This window comes from Poecile atricapillus, chromosome W, assembly GCF_030490865.1.
Source record: "Poecile atricapillus isolate bPoeAtr1 chromosome W, bPoeAtr1.hap1, whole genome shotgun sequence".
Classification (NCBI taxonomy): Eukaryota; Metazoa; Chordata; class Aves; order Passeriformes; family Paridae; genus Poecile; species Poecile atricapillus.
In genome coordinates this window covers 28,426,799-28,444,764 of record NC_081288.1, presented here as the reverse complement: position 1 = coordinate 28,444,764, position 17,966 = coordinate 28,426,799, and the positions used below count along the sequence as shown (strand labels likewise).

Below are 17,966 nucleotides of genomic sequence, written 5' to 3'. Positions count from 1 at the left end.
AGGAAGTCACCCAATAAATGTTATAAATATCCACAGAGGAAAAGAGACTCCCTACTAGGCGACTGTAAAGAAAACCACAGGATATTTTTGAAGCTGACATCCAAAAGTACAAAGAAAAGTGTGACAAGCCTACTTAAAAACCAAAAATGGAACAGATGAGCACTTCATCCCTGCTGTGATTTAGAGTTCCAGCGGCAGGTCCTCCCACTGAAGCCTCTCTGAAAAAGAATGAAGTGCTTTGCCCAGATTCTTATGAAAGTTCAGAAATTCTTCTGTGGTCAGCAACATCTTCATGCTTGGTTGAAAGAAAAAACAAGAACTGATGTCTCAACATTCAGCGGAGCTTCTGGCAAAGCTGAGGATCAGATTCAGTGGTGTGTTTCTGACTGCTTTATGCTCCTTAGCAATGTCAAGCAGCTGTAAAGCTTTTAGTCCGCTGCTCAAGCTGGAATTACAGCTGCTTTGCACTGGTACAGAGCAGCCAGAGCACGTCTGCGTTTGGGGTTTGTATAGAGCTTTTTCAACAGGGCAATCCACCTGGTATGCACACACCAGGTAATGTTCAAAGCATCTAGAGAAAGTATAGAGATGAGTGAGAGCTCTGATAACATGATCAAATCACAGCTTCATTACAGGCTAGGCCTTTAAACTGTGAGGTTTGTACTGAATTCCAAAGTTTATTTTTTCTTCTAATACATCTTTTCTCTTTGAGCAGTAATATGCTTACAGTATACACCATGCAGTGCGCTATGTATATTTCATATCATAACGTTTCTCTGCATTTGTAATTTTTTACATGATTTCCAGTATTTTAATTTGACCCACCAAGGCAAGAGCGTGCGTTTTGGGGCACGATCCTTAAGTGCGTATTACCCTGCCACACACGCTGTGCTTCCAGGGTGCCCGGTGTCCTTCTGAGAGCTCCTGCAGTGCCCGAGAGGTGCTGGGAGAATTCTGGCAGGGAAGGTCGGGGCAGGGTCTCTGATTTCCGCTGGTGTAAAGAGCCCCCTACGTCCCCCCCGTCTCGGCCCTGGACCCCTTCCCCGGCGCTTGGAGCCCCGATGCCCCAGCCCCGATGCCGCAGGGCAGCTGAGGGTGCCTGGGAGGAGGGGCAGAGCCCCGGACCGGCCGCCCCCTCCCCGGGCGACACGTGGCTCCGGCGGGTCCCGGGGCTGGCGGATGCTGCGGTGCCGTCCCGGTGGAGTTCCCTCTGCCAGTCTGCGGCGGAGGGGCTTTCACAGCATCTTTTTTTTTTTTTTTTTTCCTCTCTCTCCCCACTATCCGTCCAAGTTTGCTTTTTAAAAAATCCAAACTTTTTCTTCTTTACTTTTTTGTTCCCCTTGCAAGAGCCACGCCGTGGAAAGACGGAGTAGTGGAGGAGGGAGAAACCCCTCCCCTTCCCCTCCTCCGTGGCTCCTTCCTCGGAAAAGAAACATTTGGGGGGTTTCCTCCCCTCCTACCCTTCCCCTCCCTTCTGTGCCGCTCCGCTCCCCGGAGCCGAAGCCGCCGCCGCGGCGCCCGAGGAGGGCCCGGCGGGGCAGCCGCGCCGCCCCCGGTAAGCCGCGCACCGGCCCCTTGCTGAGCGGAGGGGCCGGGAGGGGATGCGGGGAGCGGGGCCGCCTCCGTTTGGCTTCGGGGCGGGAGAGCGGCGGGGGCCGGGCCGGGCAGCGCCGCCGTCTCTCCGGCACTGAGCGCTCGCTCGCACCGGAGGCAGCGCCGCCCGCCCGTGGCCCCGGAGGTGCCGAGAGTAAGTTGTGCTGCGTTAACTGGAAACGGCCTTTCTGGGGGGGCGGGCTGCGAGGAGTCTGTCTGTCCGTCTGCCTGTCTGCTCCGATCCCTCCTTGGCTTGCAAGTCTCCGCTGATTTGGCTCCTGAAGGGGTTGGGACCGTCGTTGGGTGGAAAGAAGGAGGGTGTTGGGGCTTGGGGGGCTTTTCCGAGGAGTCGGGGGAGATTTGGGGTGCTGGCATCTCACTGCCGGCCTTGAAGGGAGCCATGTGCTGTACTGGGTTGGTGGCGAGGTGCTGGGAGTAGCCTGGGAGGCTCCATGGGGACTGTCCTGCTGTCAAGGTGTTCTTCACAGCGTCAGGGCAGGGGATGCTTCTTTTAAAGTGAAACCTGCAAATTATGTAATGTCTTAGATGGGTCTGTAGGGAAGCAGCCGCACAGGTCTGGGTAACTTGGTCTTCATACCACTTCTTCCCTTTCACATAAAGCCCTGGAGGAGCGGTGCTCAGGGTGTTACACTTTGCTGGATAAGGGAGCTGCCTGCCAGAAGTGAAGGAGTTACAGGGAAGTGGGGTGACTGAACCAGGGGTGTACATGCCCGTTTGGGGTTGCCTTGAAAGGCGGAGAAACTCGCCATCCTCCAGACCTGGCACAGTCAGAACGCAGCCTCACACCTGTCGTTTCTCAGAAGATAAGTGCTGCACGCCCATGAAAAGCCTCATCGCAAAGGTTATCGCTAAATCCTCCTTTATGCAATCTGAGTCATGGTGCTCACAGTCATGCAGGATCCGCTACTCACTTTTTCCCACAAATACACACGCTGTTACTGAGAATTTTGGAATGGTTACCATGTAAAACCTCAGTTCATGCTACTCTTAGGTTTCTTTTTTTCCCTTTTTTAAAAATTTAGTTTAAATGTGTATTACTTCTTGCTTAGTAGAAGCTTGGAAACAGGATCTGGATGAATCCCAGAGGTATCTGAGAGGAACTCAAGAATGTTAAGTTAATGTCCCTGGCTTTTTTCTTCTCCTGCATGGTGAAGAAGGGGGATGTGGGTTGACCATTGTTCTGGAAAGTTGAGGGTAAAGAGTATTGTTAGCAAGCTGCTATTTAGGACTATGTGGTCCAGACAGTGCCATTTACTAGTTCAACTCCTTGCAGCTCTCAGAGAATTTAAATTAAAAACCCAGTCACATGTTGACCACACTCAACTCTGTAAAATGGGGTGGAATCAGAAATAACTAGTTTCCTGATGTTTCATTCTCTATTTACTGTGTCCTTAAGAAGGTATACAAGCATATCTTCTTTCTCCAAACAATTGCAACTGCAATTCAGATGCTGTGTGAATGTCAAATGGCCCATTCAGTCACAGCAGGGCAATGGTCATGTGCTTTAAAATCATGAAGTTTGTGAGACTGAGGCTGTATTATCACATAATGTTGCTCAAGTTACGGCAACTAAATGTGGCCAGTCGCTGCAGATGAAGCCAAGCTTTGTTTCTGTGTTCATGAGTGATTCTGCTGGGTATGTGATTTAAAACATAGTTGTTGAAGTAAGGATTCTTGCTCCTTCCAGAGGGGAAGGCTCTTGGGCACAAGCCCGCAGGATTACTGGGATGCCAACCTCCCACACAGGTTCCCATCTTTTCCTGAGTTAAACTGGGATCTGGGCCTTTGTTATTTCTGTACTCCTTGTTAACCTTCTGTATGTTGCATGTCCTTTCATAACCTGCCTTGCTTATTAGTACTTACTTAAATGTAGTGGGGTTGAGTGGCAACACAGGGATTTTCTGTAAGATTGTGTTGGAATGCACAGGTAAACTGTGCTAGGGTCCCCAGAAATGGACATAGAGGCTGAGCTTCTTCAGATCTTCCCAGGTGTGTGCCTCTGTCCCCACTGTGCCTGCTCAGAGAGGGCCAAATTCAGTTTCCAGATGACAGCTTCAAACATGCAAACAGTGCCTCTTACCCTCCTCAGTCCAGCTGGGATTTCTGTGAAGTTGGTGGTCGGTTTGCGCAAGGATAGAACTGGGGTTGGGTGGTGTAAATTCTTAATTGCTGTCACTAATACTGTGGTTGCATTGCTGAGAAACAAAGGAGAAAATGTGCCTTTAGAGCTGTGTTTTTTCCCTTCTCTGTCCCCACTGGAAATGTTTTGCTCTTTTCTCCTAGTGTTTCCCTGCAGCTCCTTGCCACCCGTCTGTCCCCTTGCCACCTACAGGCTTTTCTGTCCTGATTTCTCCAGCCTTGGTTTGGTCAGCAGTAAAGAGATAGTGACAATACTTAAATATGACATCATTTGGGTCGGGTTGATACTGTGGTTAGATTAATAAAAGCTGTGGGGAGGTGGTGTGTTCCTGAGCTGTTATTCCAGGCCACTGCAGACCTCAGCTAGTGGTGCTTGCCAAAAGCGCACAAGATGGGAGAGGAGGGCACATGCATCTCTGTAACTTAAAATGTGGATGGTGTAAGAGCTGAGTAAACCATACAGGGATGATATCTTTTTAGAGAGTGAAGGTGTTAAGCATGTATGTCATTAGGAGGCATATTTATTTAAAATAATGCAATTAAATGTTTTTAATCCTTGATTAAGTAGAGGCAGAAGGCAGGTATGATAGCAACCCTTTTTATCCTGTCAGTCTACTTCATTACAACCTCCTCTTCTGGTTTGCATTTGTGCATATCCTGCATCCTTCTGCCTCAGTAAGGTATTTCTTAGCTCACCATTTTGCTGAAATCAGTCTCAACCTTTAAAAAATAAAAAAGTGCAGTGCTGTTTCATGTAGCACGATTTGGTAATTTTGTGTTAATGACTGATCAAAATGATGACTTGAATTCTTCTTCCCCCTTGCCCCTCACCAAATGCAAAGTTTCAAGTTAAGATTTAGAAGTGAGAGGTGTAGAAAATCCTGCTTTTTAAACTTCTGGAAATCAATGCTTGTATGTCAATATCAATGTATTTAATAGTATAAAAATGTAAATTCAGTTTTAGTAGAATGGCTAAATGGTGGTTTGTGTTGTCTTTGGAGACTTCAGAGCTGCCCCTTATTTTCATCCTCTTCAGTGGAGAAATGAAAAGGCCTGTGTGCACTTCACAGGAAATGAATGTCTGATACAGGCTTGCAGGCTGCGTGTTTCCAAGAACCACTCTCAAGGTATTTTGATAATGCACATTCTCTCTGCCTTCTCCCTTCCTGCTCCTCCTGCACTTTGTGTGCTTCTGCTTGTTTGCAAACACATGCAGAGTTGAGGGGAAGAATCGAACGGTGACGCTATTAAGTTTGCAGATGGGCTCCTTTGCTTATAGCTTTATACTGGAGCAGTGGCTGACAAAATTGGGTTAAACTGGAAGCATTCAGTTGCCTTTGTTGCAGAAGGCTTTTGTCCTTCCCCTCACTCCCTGCAAATGCTGAAGAAAAAATTTGACTTCGGATTGTGACTTGTGCAACAAGGGAGTTTTTTGTGTGTATGTGATTCTGCAGTTCAGAAACAGTTTGGATCTAGTTTCATACTTCCTCGGTAGCAAAGTTTATTTGGAAACTTAGGCTAAAGTTAAGAATATTGCTATGACTTTTAGCAGTTGGAAAATGCCAGAGATCTGCAGTCTGAACTTTGTAGCTAGGCTTCTGCACATCCTGCTGAAGATGCCTTGCTGAATCTAAGGGTGTTCAGTGTAAGTTTGCCTCAGTTGGCACACTAGTGGTGATGAGCACAGGTTTGATTGTGCAGGAGTGGTTTATTTATGCTTTTTGACAGACCAGCAGCATTGTTCTTTATCCATATTTTAGTTCTTCCTTGTTTTCTGGTGAGATTTTGTGGTGTGGAAGGAGGGAAGTCAGAGCTGTAGAAACATTTGCTGCTTTAGTAGTAAACACTTGAAACCTACTGTTTGTGTACAGTGCACGCTGATATTCAAGTCAGCACATCGAAAGAAAAGGTGCTGTTCTTTTTAGTCATTAAAGAATGAGAAAAACATGGACAGAGCTATTTTAACTCTGCAGTAGGTCCATAGCTGATTCTTCATATTGATTTCTTATACCCTTTTTTACTACTTCAGTTTTGCACAAAGGGCATTTATGCCTTGTGCTGGGCTTCTCTTAGTGTTATGTTAGGTTTAAATGGTTGAGAGGTGTCTTTAAAAAGTGTTGATAAAAAACCCAGCCCTTTGCTGCTGGATTCCTCTGCCTAAGGTCTGCTAAAGCATGACATGACAGAAACAAAGCAAAGACATTTGAGAGAGAAGAGAAATGAGATTCCTCAGATCAGTTCTCTCACTTTCCCCACTCTATATGATTGGAGTTTTTCCTTTTATGAGTTTTAAAATTAGTTACTTTTCAATCTTGGTCACCTTTGAACTTCCTCTCATCTGGTTTTCTGAAAAAATACAAAAAGAATGTCCTCATTGTACTGTATCTTTCTCTGGCATCCTCTTGTATATATACCTGCTCTCTAAACTGAGCATGAAATTTCTCCAGTCTCTCTCTGTACAGTGATGTGTTGCTTCTTCTTACCCATCTTTAGGCCTATCCTCTTAGTTTCAGCTCTGTATGTTTCTATTTCAGGTGACTAGAACGGACTGTATTCTCTCAGGTAGTGACATTAGTGGTATGTTCCCACCCATCCATTTTGCACCCTCCCACTCCCACTTGCTTCTTGGTTTTTAAATGACTGTTTTTACATTTGGAGCTGGAGCTTTCCTTAATGAACCCTCAGCACTGTTACTCGGCTCATTGGTCAGCTGCACCACTTAATTTATTGCTCTTGAAAAGGCAGACCCAGCTGGTTTTCCTACAGGCCTGTGTACATTTGCATGTGTCAGGACAGAGTCTTGCCTGACCTCCTGCTGCTTTCCTGCTGATGAATTTTGAATGACCTCTGACTTTTCTGTCCTGCAGAGAGTGATTTTGTCACTCTTTACCCTGGGAAGGAGATGGAGAGGGCTTGCTACGTTTTGAGTTGGCTGCCTAGATTTAAGTAACATGAGGCTGTAAGCTGCCTGCTGGGGGGCAAGGTTAGGCCTTGGGGGTTTGAGGTGTTGTGAGTAGTGAGAGCTTGAAGACAGGGAGAGGCAATTCTAGGAAGACGCCTGGGTCAACATGTGAGTTTGCACAGTCAAGGGGAGGAGCTGCTTGCATAAGAGATTGGGGAGCCTTTGGGCTGCTTGTACCCACCAGCCTGTTGAGGTGTGAGGTGGGATGCTCTGCAAAGTGGGCTCAGTCGAACCAGGGGGAAGATGCAGTGGGTGGGAGGGTGGCAGAGAAGTGACTAGATGTGCAGGGGCTGAAATGCCTTGGTTTCTTCCAGCCACCCCTCTTCTACCTCCCATTCACCCTGTGGCATGACTGCTCCACATCTTCTGCCCATCTGCTGTACAGGTCCTGGCGTGCTGCTGGCTCTTTAGCTCATGTACTGTGTCTCACTTTTTGGCTTGCTTTGGGAAGCACAAAGTGTGTCCTGTCATCTGTTGCTTCTTCAGGTGCCATCTGCCTGGTGGAGAACTCTGCCTGGGGGTTGGCTCTCCCCCACACCAGCTAGCCTTGTGCTGCTCTTGCCCTAGCAACATATGTCAAAAAAAGTTCCTTCCAGTACTTGCAGTCCTCTGGCAATTGCTAGTGCAGCTGATTTGATTGAGAGAACACCTCTCTTTGTATCTTGATCACTCATTTCCAATTAAAAATCTTTGGGTACAGTCCACCATACCCAGCTGGCTTTCTGCTTTAATGTCACTTTTCCCCATCTCTTCTGATTGAACACCCTCTTTTCTCCTTTCAGGTTAATCAGCATTAAATACTGGGGAATCTCCTCAACATCCTGTGCAAGAAAAAATACCTGCTTGCTTGTGTCTCTTTTCTGCAGTGTCCCTGTCCCCACTAGCTGGTATCCCACTCAACTAAATGATTCCCCAGAGGGTTTCTGTTTCTGATAAACTGAAAATGCCATATGTTTTCTGGGTTTTGTTTCGTTTATCTTGGCCACCTACTGTCCCAGTTTCATGACAGGCATCCTCATATAAATTTGTTCCCTACCGTCAATAATTTATATTCCTTTGTATTGGCTCCTCCAGGATTATTTTTTCATCTTCTGAAGGATTATTGAGGTTACAGAGAGATTTGAATAGGGACTGTGGTTTTGTAGTGTGTGTGTTTGATGTCTCTGATCCACTGCAGAAGCCCTTGCAAGCTGTTGCACCTACAGCTGTTACCTGCGGAGTGACCTGTGTTGTCCCCCAAGCCTGTCCTCTGTGCTGTCATTTGTGGGAGGTCTGCATGCTCCGTCACTTAAGATTTCCTAAATAACCTTTCATGACTTTTTTTTTTTTTTTTTTTAATTTTATTCTTTTTACTTTGGACTCTCAGGACTAGTTTCTTTATTTTGTGTGTTGGAAATCCCCCACTATAAAACTTAGTGTTGTGGTGTGTCTGTGCTTTCTGACCCTTGCCCTTTCCTCTGAAGGCACAGTAACTGGTGCTGCGTAATGGCCCCTCACATCGTTTGAAGCTGGTCCTTCTGAAGAGTCAAGGCAGGGTGTTTCCCTTGTCCCCATGTGCTCATGTTGGTTAATCATCTGGGACTCCTCTAGCAGCATAGTTCTGGTAAGGATACTGAACCAGTTTTAGCTGCAGACACTGCTCATTTCTCAGAGTTAGCTGCTTCTTTGAATTCTTTTCCTGCTCAATGTGATGGTTTTGATAAAAAGCCATGATCCTCACAGGGACCACTGATGGCTTTTGTGTCTCAGGATTTACTCATTTCCTCTAACAGAGTTCTGGAACAAAGTCAGTTTAGTACAGAGAGGCAGAGGAAGCGTACCTGTGCTGCTGGTCTGGGGGTGAGGGGAGCTGGTAATGCTGAGGAGCCATCATGGGTTGGAGGCAGCCCTGGGCATTGCTGCCCCCTTCCCACTGATCCCCCTCTCCACAGAGAGGTGGAACAGAGTATTTCATGTAGGGAGACGTGAGGGACTGCTGTTATCTTGGCTTCTTTCTTCCTCCTTGTGCCTTCTCCCTGTCTCCTTGTTTCTGCCCCCAAACTGGGGAGAGCTCCAGCCACCTTTCCAGAGGGGCTGCTTCCTGAGCCGGAGTGTGGTGTGGGGGATCCACAAGGCAGCAGCACAGACTCTGTGTTCCCTGGCCAAGCACAGGGCTGAGGTTTTGTGTAGCTGTGCAGCACTGACACTCACAGGAATGGCTGCTCGCTGTGAAACTGCAAAGGTCAGGAGCAGCACGACTGGGCTTCTCTCACTTACCAAAAATGCTGTTGGCCAGAGGCAAGCAACAACTCTCTTTGCTTAAGCCATAGCAGGATAGGCTCAGCTGCAGCTTTGGAACTTAGTAGTAATTCCTCCTGATTTTTTATTTTTTTCCCTTCTTGTTTCCCCAGTTACAGGAGAAGGCAGAAATAATTCAGTCTCCAGTAGAAGATGTCTTTGGCAGAAGTTAGATGGTAGTTTTACTTGCTATGGAATAAGTTGTAGTTGCTTGTGGCTACTGCAGAGCAGCCTCTGAGTTCAGGGAAGTGATGAGGCTTCTCTGTTATTCTGAAATGGCAGGATTACAGTTTCACACTGGGCTCTTTTATTTGAAAGTATTTCTGAAAGGGGATAGTATTTCCAAGGTTTGGGGAGGGGACCCTAAAAATGTATGTCTGTCTTCTAGCTTCTTTAATTAGCCCTGTAAAGACAATTAGTTTTTCCTTTAAACTGCCACCTTGTTGGGTTTTTCTTAACGTGTGTCAGGGAGAAACCAAAGTGCTTGCAGGCTTCCCTACCTTGAAGGGTATTTGGCACACATTACACTGTCTTGTTGATTTTCTTGGAGTAAAAACCTTTTTGCCCCTGTCAGCAAAGTGCTATATTAATTCAGAAAAGACATGTCATAGAAAAATATGTTAAGAAGTACCAAACATTAATATCAGATTCATGCAAAGTTATTTGTGGGTTTTGAGGTATGTTCTCCAGACCCAAAATGTTGGGAGGTGTTTGATAAGACAAGTCTTCTTGCAAGGTGTCCAGCTGCTGATTCCCAGAGCCTGCATGCAGGATCTTCCTGCCCTGTCTCTACAGGGCAAAGTAGGAACTGCCATTTCCAGTAAGAACACACAGGGTGTGTGTGCTGTCTCAGCTTATTTTATTAAATATTGCATCCTTGGATGCTGGTTGTATAGGGAAATGCAGTTCTGGTCTGGGGTATGTATGTGTGGTGTGGTTTGGGTTTTTTCCCACATATTCTCTCAAGTGTCAGACCTAATGGCAGCCTCACATCAAACTGCCATGGCATAAAAGATAGAGGGAACTGCAATGTCTCCAAGGCCTGCTTTGTGCTGGAGAAATTGGCTGTGGTCAACATTGGTCCTCTTGGCTGAGCTGGGCCACATTCCTCCTCTAACCACAGCTCCCTCTGTTCTCTTTGGCACGTCTGTCTGTGCATCTCCTTTCCCTTCCCTCTCTGTGATCCCTTTCTGGATCAGCCCAAGTCACCTTGGCTGTGGCAGGGTGTTCCTACCAGGGGTCTTTGGTGTGACCACGCATCATGGCAGTGACGGCGCGATTCAAACCAATGCCAGTGTGTGGCAGGCGGTGGCGGCCTGGGAACCAGGCTGGCCTACCATTAAAACCCAGTGCTGCATGCTTGGCTTTTACCAGGGAGGTTTCTTCCAGCCCTTTGCTCAAGCTTTCCTTTGAAACATCCTTCCCAGCCACAAATCAGTAGGCAGTGCATTTCTGTGGGATGCAGACGTGCAAGCAAGAGATGTCTGTTCCAGCTCTGCTGCCTGGAGTAGGGATGCTGTGGTGAGGGCTTGCAGGGTGCCTTAGGGAGAGCTTTTCCTAATTATCCCAGTCTCCATCTAACTGCTCTGGGAACTGCAGGGTTGATATCTGGGAGATGTCAAAGCCAAATGGAGTGGTAATGGGAAAGTGTAATCATGGGATCGACTGTGATTTTTTTGCTATCTGCAAGTCAGTGTAGCTTGTGGGCTGTGTGCCCAGTATGAACTGGGCTGGGAAAGATGCAGAGAAGTCATTACATGGGTACCAGTGAAGCTGTGCAGGGACTGCCTCTGAAAGGCATGCAGAAAGCTGGGATTATTTTTTCAGCTTGCTGAATGGATCCACTGACAGACATATGATTCCACATGTGGTGGTCTGCTGCTCCACCAGGTCAGTGGGTTTACTTTTCCATCTGTGAGGTGAGAAGGAAAAGTCTTGAGAGCTGGGGAAGCAGGGCAGAAGAGTGTGGGCCAGAACGTTTTGGGTCACAATTAGGATAACTCAGCAGTGAATGGATACCTTTGTGGTGTCAAATCAGATACTCTAGATGTTGTGTTTTGTATTAAGCACAAGTTAGGACTTTGCTGTTCTGAATCTTTAGGTTTATTCCTGTTGCCATTATCTCTTAACATTTGGTTTTATGGTTCCTGATTCCGGAAGGCAATGGCAACTTTATGGTCTTTACATTTGTCCTTGGGCCACCTGTGAGCTGCCTGGACCTAATCAGCTCATGGCTTTGTAAGTAGCAATAGTAATAACAGCAATAATCTGCTGTCTCTGTTGCTATCTGAAGTGCTGTATACATGTTTCTACAGTAACACAGATCAAAGAGATAAAGACAAATAACCTGTCCCCAGATTTGTTGTATTTTAGATCCACATTACAGCAAAGTGATGGGCTTAGTCACCTGCTTGATGGACGTCTCTTTCTTTTCAAAGGATGGATTTTCTCTTAAGTAAAGTCGGGAAAAAACTGGGAAGTGCTGCATCAGAACTTTTGAATTTGGACCACTTCCAGTCCTGACATCCAGAAGCTCATCCCTATGGGTGGCAAAGACAAAGAGGTAAGCTTTTTCAAGTATCCTGGAAGAACAGAGCGAGGATGCATTATAGCTGAGTACTTGAGGCTGATGTTGAACATGCCAGATTTGTCAAGCCCCAGGCTGCAGGGTTGGCTTGGCTGACACCACACGCTGTGTACAGTCCCCTGGTTTACCAGAATTGTCTCCTTATATAAAATACGCTGCCTTGCCTGGGCTGTAAGTGTGGAGGAAAGCAGAATGCCCTGTGTCAAGAGCACTTATTTTGAAAAGCTCTTGAACTTGAACTAAATCAGAAAGTCTGAGGAAACTTATCCAGCCTTTTAATTAGCAGGATGCCAGCTTTTTAGGGTATGTTGCTTTGGCTGCAAGCATTGTTCTGACTTGCAGTAGGGAGGTAGTAACTTGTTTGGGTGTTGGGGTTTTTGGGGTTTTTTTGGAGGGGAGAAGAGGGAATGCAAATCATAGTGTGACAAGTCAGCAGAACTAATTATGCATGTGTGTTTTATTACACCCCTGGCTTGGTTTATTCCTAATCCTGGGTCTGCATGTCCTCCTTGATGTGGGAGGCCATGTATGCCTAGGACCTGTTGACCCATTAAAAGTGAACCTTAAAGATGGTATTAAGAAGCATTTCTAGGGCTAATATTACTGTAACTAATGCTGTGCTGCAGGCCAGGCACTTATCTCTTGGAAATGGGTCACTGAAGCTAAACAAATTCCCCCCATCTGAGGTTCTGACCTACATGTTGATTTCAAACCAAGTGAACAAATTGTCAAGGTGCTATTTTTGCATTTACTTTGAATTTGAAATGACAGTCTCAGTTCTCAGTCAGTCAGATTTCTAGTAGCAGTGGATTTTTCTTAAAGGACTTGGGTGAATGACTCAAGGTTGAAAACTGGGACAAACCGGTTTGGGGTTTTTTTCTGTCAAATAGCATCTGCAGCCTTATACAAATTATATATTTGTTGTTATTTTTAAAACCAGCTTGGAAATGAAAGACAGCTGTCTGCTTCTGTTTTCACGCTTGAATTAAATTTCCAACCTTGACCTGTGAAATTGGCAGTTTCCATTTGGACCCAAGAGAAGTTGCTGTTTAGGAAAGTTCTTTATCACTCCTTTTGAAGCTGTAGCCACAGCCCTGGAGGCACCTGGCATATAACCTTTGTTTTCTATAAGAGCTAATGTCAGAGGGCCTTATAGCTTCCTCACCCAGCAGAGAGGAGAGGGACAGAGATGCTGCAACTCCTTGTGGTGCCTTCTGTGCTGAGTTTTTGGTGGTGATAGATGGTCCTTGTTGCTGTAGTGGTGACTGTGTCTGTTTGCATCCTGCTCATTAAATCGTCCTCACCTAAGATTTATTCTGACTTGCTGAATGGTCTGAGCAGCTTTCAACTGCTGCCTTTTTTTTTTTTTTTTTTCTTTAATGGAAAAGAGAAAAACCCAACTTGATTAACTCCTTCCTACCCCTCCCACCTTTCTCTAAGCATGGAATTTCCCTCCTGCTATGAAACTACCTAGAGGGCAGGATCAACCAACAGCATTCAGAACTGTACCAGGGACATTAGTGACTTCTGGACTGCAAATCATAGGGCTATAAGCTGGATAAGCTTCCCAGGCTGCTCTTGGAAAGGATGCTTATGGCTCCATATATGAAACGTGCCTGGCAGCTACATTATTGGTATTACTGTTGTGTATTGAGAGAGATGTTAGACTAGAAAAGATGTCTGCAGTAAGGCATTGCCAGGCACATGCCTGCTCTCCGTAACTACTGTGCCTGTGTGAAGGAAAGTTGTTTGTCCTCTCCCAGGGTGCAGAGTGTGCATGGCCACCAAGCTGGCACCAGCACCAAAAGGAATGTGAATAACTGGCAAAGGGTGTGAGATAGAGGACCCTTTCAAGGAGCTAAGTTTAACATAAAGTTGTCCCTGCAGTGCAAGCCCAGCACAGGTCCCTGTGCATTCCCTGGGGGGCTGTCTGCCTGATACAAGCCCTGATGCTCTGGCAAGTCTGTGGTGGGGGGAGACTGCTGGAGATGAAGTGTGTCTCTTCCTCTGCTGCAGGCTGTGCCAGCACTCTGTTCTGCTCCAAGCATGGCTGTGCTGTGAGTGAGTATGACTGGGTTAATGGAGTATGTCAAGGGAGCGAGGGCAGCATTTGGCAGTGAGCTACTGACTTGTCAGGCCTGGGGAAGTGGTATGTTACAGATCAGCTTCTCACACAGAATGAGCCTCTGGCTTAGGGCTGTGGTTTTTTTGTTTGTGCCTATACAGACACACACATTTAGAATATGTATTTTTTTTATATATATAATTGAAGTGACTTGGATGGCTGATGGCAACACTGGGTTCAGAAATTTGCATTTCTGAAAACAGCCTGGTGATAACATAAGGTGCAGGAGATGAGCAGGGTCACGACAGTACATTAGAGGATGGTGACTGGGAGAGGGCAGCATTGTCTGCAGGCAGAGGGTGTTGCCCTTCTGGAAGAAACCGAAGTTAAGAGTCTGGAAGGGCATCAGCAATGTCTGGTACCAGTGTTAAGTGAACTCATTCATGGTAGTCTCAGTCTTGAAGTTGACGTAGCATTTCTTGAAGGGCTCTTGATCTGAGACCTTTGTTTTCTCCTGACATAATGAAACAAGCATGTCTTGGGATAAGGGAGTGGTTCCTGGGATTTGGTGAGAAAGGCTCATACCTGTCTTCTGCTTTTACCAAGTCGTGTTGTCAATGTTTTTGTTGAAGAAATGGTTGGAGAAGTGTGAGAAACCTTTCTACCTTTCACTGAATGACAAAGTAAATTATACTTTCCTGCTTTTCCTGCTTTAGGAAATATTTCCCTTTTAATTTGTGGTGTCATTTCACCTTTCCAATCTCAAGGCCACTGTGAAGAGTCCCAAACATCCAATAGAGGGAAATCTTGAAATGCTGAGATCTGCTGGGTTCAAACTAGCTTGCTGGAGGGTGTGCAGGAGCCCCTGGCTGTGAATCACAGAAACCCAATGGATGCAGAGCTCTGTAAAGTGCCACGTTGTGCTGGTGGGGACCCACTGGAGCCCTTTCCACAGATATAACCTTGGTTGTCCCCACAGTTGGGGTTGGTGACATGCAATAGCTCTTTGGTACTCTCTTTGGTACTCTGCTGGTCTTTCTCCCTTGGGAAGTGTCTTGCCCAGGTTGAAGAAGGTATTGGGTTTGCCTCACTCTCCTTCTGTCCCGCAGGCTGGATGCAAAGGAGGAAGCATGGTAAAGGCAGCATCTTTCCAGGATTCATGGGCTCTTTGAGAGATGATCAGAGGGAGGCCAGATGATCTGCACAACACACACACCACTGTTTCTCGTCTGCAAAGGCAGCATCGCAGCGTTCTCCCCAGCCCCGCGCCACCCGGCTTGCCCGATCGTTTCCGGATGTTTCGCAGCTGCGAGTGGGAAGTCCTGGAACGATCCCTCAATATCCTCCAGGCCAGTGACTTCTACTGGGGCCCCCTGTCTGTGGGGGAGGCTCACGCCAAGCTCCAGCGGGAGCCTGTAGGCACCTACTTGGTGCGGGACAGCTCGCAGGGGAACTGCTTGTTCAGCCTGAGCGTGCGGATGCCCACGGGCCCCGTCAGCCTTCGAATCTCTTTTCAGGAGGGCTATTTCCGCCTTAAGAACTGGTTTGCAGACTGTGTGGTCCGGCTGCTGGAGCTGGTGGTGGCGGGGACCCGGAACAACCCCTTGCACTTTGATGAGATGGGGGGAACTCCCCTGGTCTTCTCTGAGCCCTTGTGCCGGAGCCGCCGGACAGTGCCCACGCTGCGAGAATTGTGCTGCCGGAGCCTCCCTGCTGGTGCCGTGACGGAGGGCAGAGCAGGGCTAGGGGGCTCCCTGGGGATGTGTCTGAGGAACGAGGTGTTCTCACCCCTGGGCAGAAAGGGAGGGTCAGAGGGGAGTGTTGGCCCCAGCCCCTCTCTGTCCTGGGCTGGGAGATGATGCCATGCATATGGGAGATGAAGCGAGATGCCTCTTTTATGGCTGTGCTGGTGGGAAATGTGCCACACCAGTGAGGCGGGACTGGCTGCTGGGAGAGGAAGGGGGAGGGCAGAGGGACTAGAGCTTGAACCCAGTGGCTGTTGACAGATGTGTCCTCATACATACACAGTGAGCATGACTTTCCCCAGACATGCCTGGGGTAAAGCCAGACTCGAAGAGCAGGCATTTCCACTGCCACCACGTCTTGCTCTTTGCTCCATTTATAACTTAAAAGCTTCAGAAAAAGGTGAATTGCCTGTCCTCCCAGGTCAGCCCTATGTTCTCTTCAACCCCTAAGTGCTTGAGCTCATTTCTGCCTCAAAATTACCCTTGTGGAGTGCAGCTGAGTCCAGTCCCACAGCAGTGCAGCTTGGACATCGATGGGCGTGACCCTTGTGCTGACCCACCGAGCTGTGGTGGAGCAAGAGCACATTTTACTTCTTGCAGCACAAATGTGATGCCTGTTACTTCAGAGGCCGGTGTTGTGCACAAAGTGAAACCATTGCAGCCGTGTATGATACATGCAGCTTCACTGGCTTTTGCATTGCTTCATTTGATTGGATTTTTGAGACTGAAGATGGGTTATGCTGTACTTAAGGGCATGGCATTCCTGCAGAGATAACCCTGATCTGGAGAGTTGTATCTGCCCTGGGAGGGTGTGAAGAGATGACATCCTGCACCCTTTCTTAAGCTCATCTGATAGTGTGCTGCTGCCATCTGTCGAGCATCAGAAGATATTTTGGTTTTGCCTCTGAAAAGGCAAGGAATTTTTTATATAAAACTTCTGAAATTTTAATAAAATTTTTATATTGGTTTTTAAAAGTCAGTGAATACGTGGCAGTAACTTCATTCCCTTGTAATGTTGGAAGCCCAGTTAGTTTAGTGCCCAGGCTTGGTAATTAAACTGAAACTGAACAAGTGAATTTCTCATAAGGAACAAAAGCAGAGCATAAATGAGTGGTTCTAGGTGGGAACGTTAAATTCATCTTGTAGTGTAATTAATTGAGGAATTTGCTAAACAGAGAATACTTCTGAAAATCTCAGCCCTACATTTTTAGAAAGTTTTTTTTGTACCTTAAAATTTGTACTGAGTGTTTGAAAAAGACTGAGTAATTCAAGATCTTAGAACAGGACACAGCATTAGTGAACTTGAACTGGTGAGTATGAGTACACATGGGAGGAACAGAGTTGGCTTAAATAGGGTCATGGTTCATTTCAGGGATAGTCTGTATGATGTCTTCAAAATAAGTGATTGAAAACAGCTACATGAAAGAAGAAATTCAGATACTCTAAAATTTGAGCCAAACCATTTTCCATGCTGCTGAACATCCATAGCTGGGCAGGCAGCCTGCTTTGCTCATGCTGACTTTCCTCTTTAGACCTGTATGGAAGAAAAAAGCTGAACAGGGGAAGAGAGTACACTGAATTTGCTTGATTGTGATCAGCTGTTTTATCTGAGGAACTAAAGTGTGTGGTCAGCACAGAGAGAGATACAGGCTGTGATTCATCACAGGAGCCTAACTTAGACACTCTGAATTATTCTCTGGAGGGCTCTGTTGCTCTGCTGGCGGTGAGGTGCCTGTCTGCCTGTCTCAGGGCACTGGCTTATGAACAAAGGTAGTTAGGTAAGTGTCAGGGAAATGGTGATCTTGTCCTTGCTGCCTGCTCCTTCCAGCTGCAGGGAGACCAGAGGCAGCTCGGTGGCCCTGCAGCTACTGTGTCTCAGCCCAGTGCAAAAGCAGGAGCTGGGATTCTTCATTTCTGCAGGGTTTGTGTGCCCTGGGGTGGCTGGCATGTGGGCATAGTGTTGCTTGCTGCCAGCATCTCAGGTGGCTCTGGGCACCTCTGGGACCGCTCTCAGGCTCTTGGGTGAAGGCCCTGCCTCAGCAGGGTCAGCTACACAGCTGCCCTCCCTCTCTGCCATGGAGGAGTGGGACTGGATTTGCTGACCCAGGCATCACATTCACCCCTTGATCCTTTTCTTTCTTGAGGGTGACTGCTGAGGTGCCTTGGCTGCCTTCCTGCCTTCCTTTCAGAAAGCAGGGGGATGGAGGAGCAGTATAATTTCTTCCATGTTTAGAACCATGTTTAGAGCACAGGAATGCTTCTGTTTTCTGGCCAGGTTATACCTCACTAAGGGAAGAGCTTTCTAACGGTATTGCTCTGACCTGGCTGTGAACTGTTCTCATTTGGCCACAAATGAGCATCTTGGGTTGTATAGCTGGGGGCTCAGAAGAGCCCTATTTGTGGTCTGGATTGTGCTTTAGGAAAATCACACCAAGGGAGAAAGAAATAATTTGGATTTTAATAAAGTCTACTTTATTTTGTTCCTTTTTATTTTTTTTTTTTTAATTGCACAGCAAGCACTTGTCTCAGTCTTACAAGTAAGTAAATTCCATGCAGGGCTGCAGCGAATTGATTTGA

General features: G+C 46.9%; 1 protein-coding gene across 2 annotated transcripts; it reads left to right on the top strand.

The window, feature by feature from the left end:
• Nucleotides 1–1,280: 1,280 nt before the first annotated feature.
• LOC131591931 (suppressor of cytokine signaling 1-like) lies at nt 1,281–16,354 on the top strand. Of its 2 annotated transcripts, none has more exons than XM_058863059.1 (3): nt 1,281–1,555; nt 11,431–11,555; nt 14,754–16,354. In XM_058863059.1, exon 3 carries the CDS (start codon nt 14,820–14,822, stop codon nt 15,501–15,503), a length of 684 nt encoding a protein of 227 aa, XP_058719042.1. In that variant the 5' UTR covers nt 1,281–1,555; nt 11,431–11,555; nt 14,754–14,819; the 3' UTR covers nt 15,504–16,354. The 2 variants fall into 2 exon arrangements, with proteins under 2 accessions (XP_058719042.1, XP_058719043.1); XM_058863060.1 differs by lacking the exon at nt 1,281–1,555 and adding an exon at nt 1,700–1,747.
• Nucleotides 16,355–17,966: the final 1,612 nt, after the last annotated feature.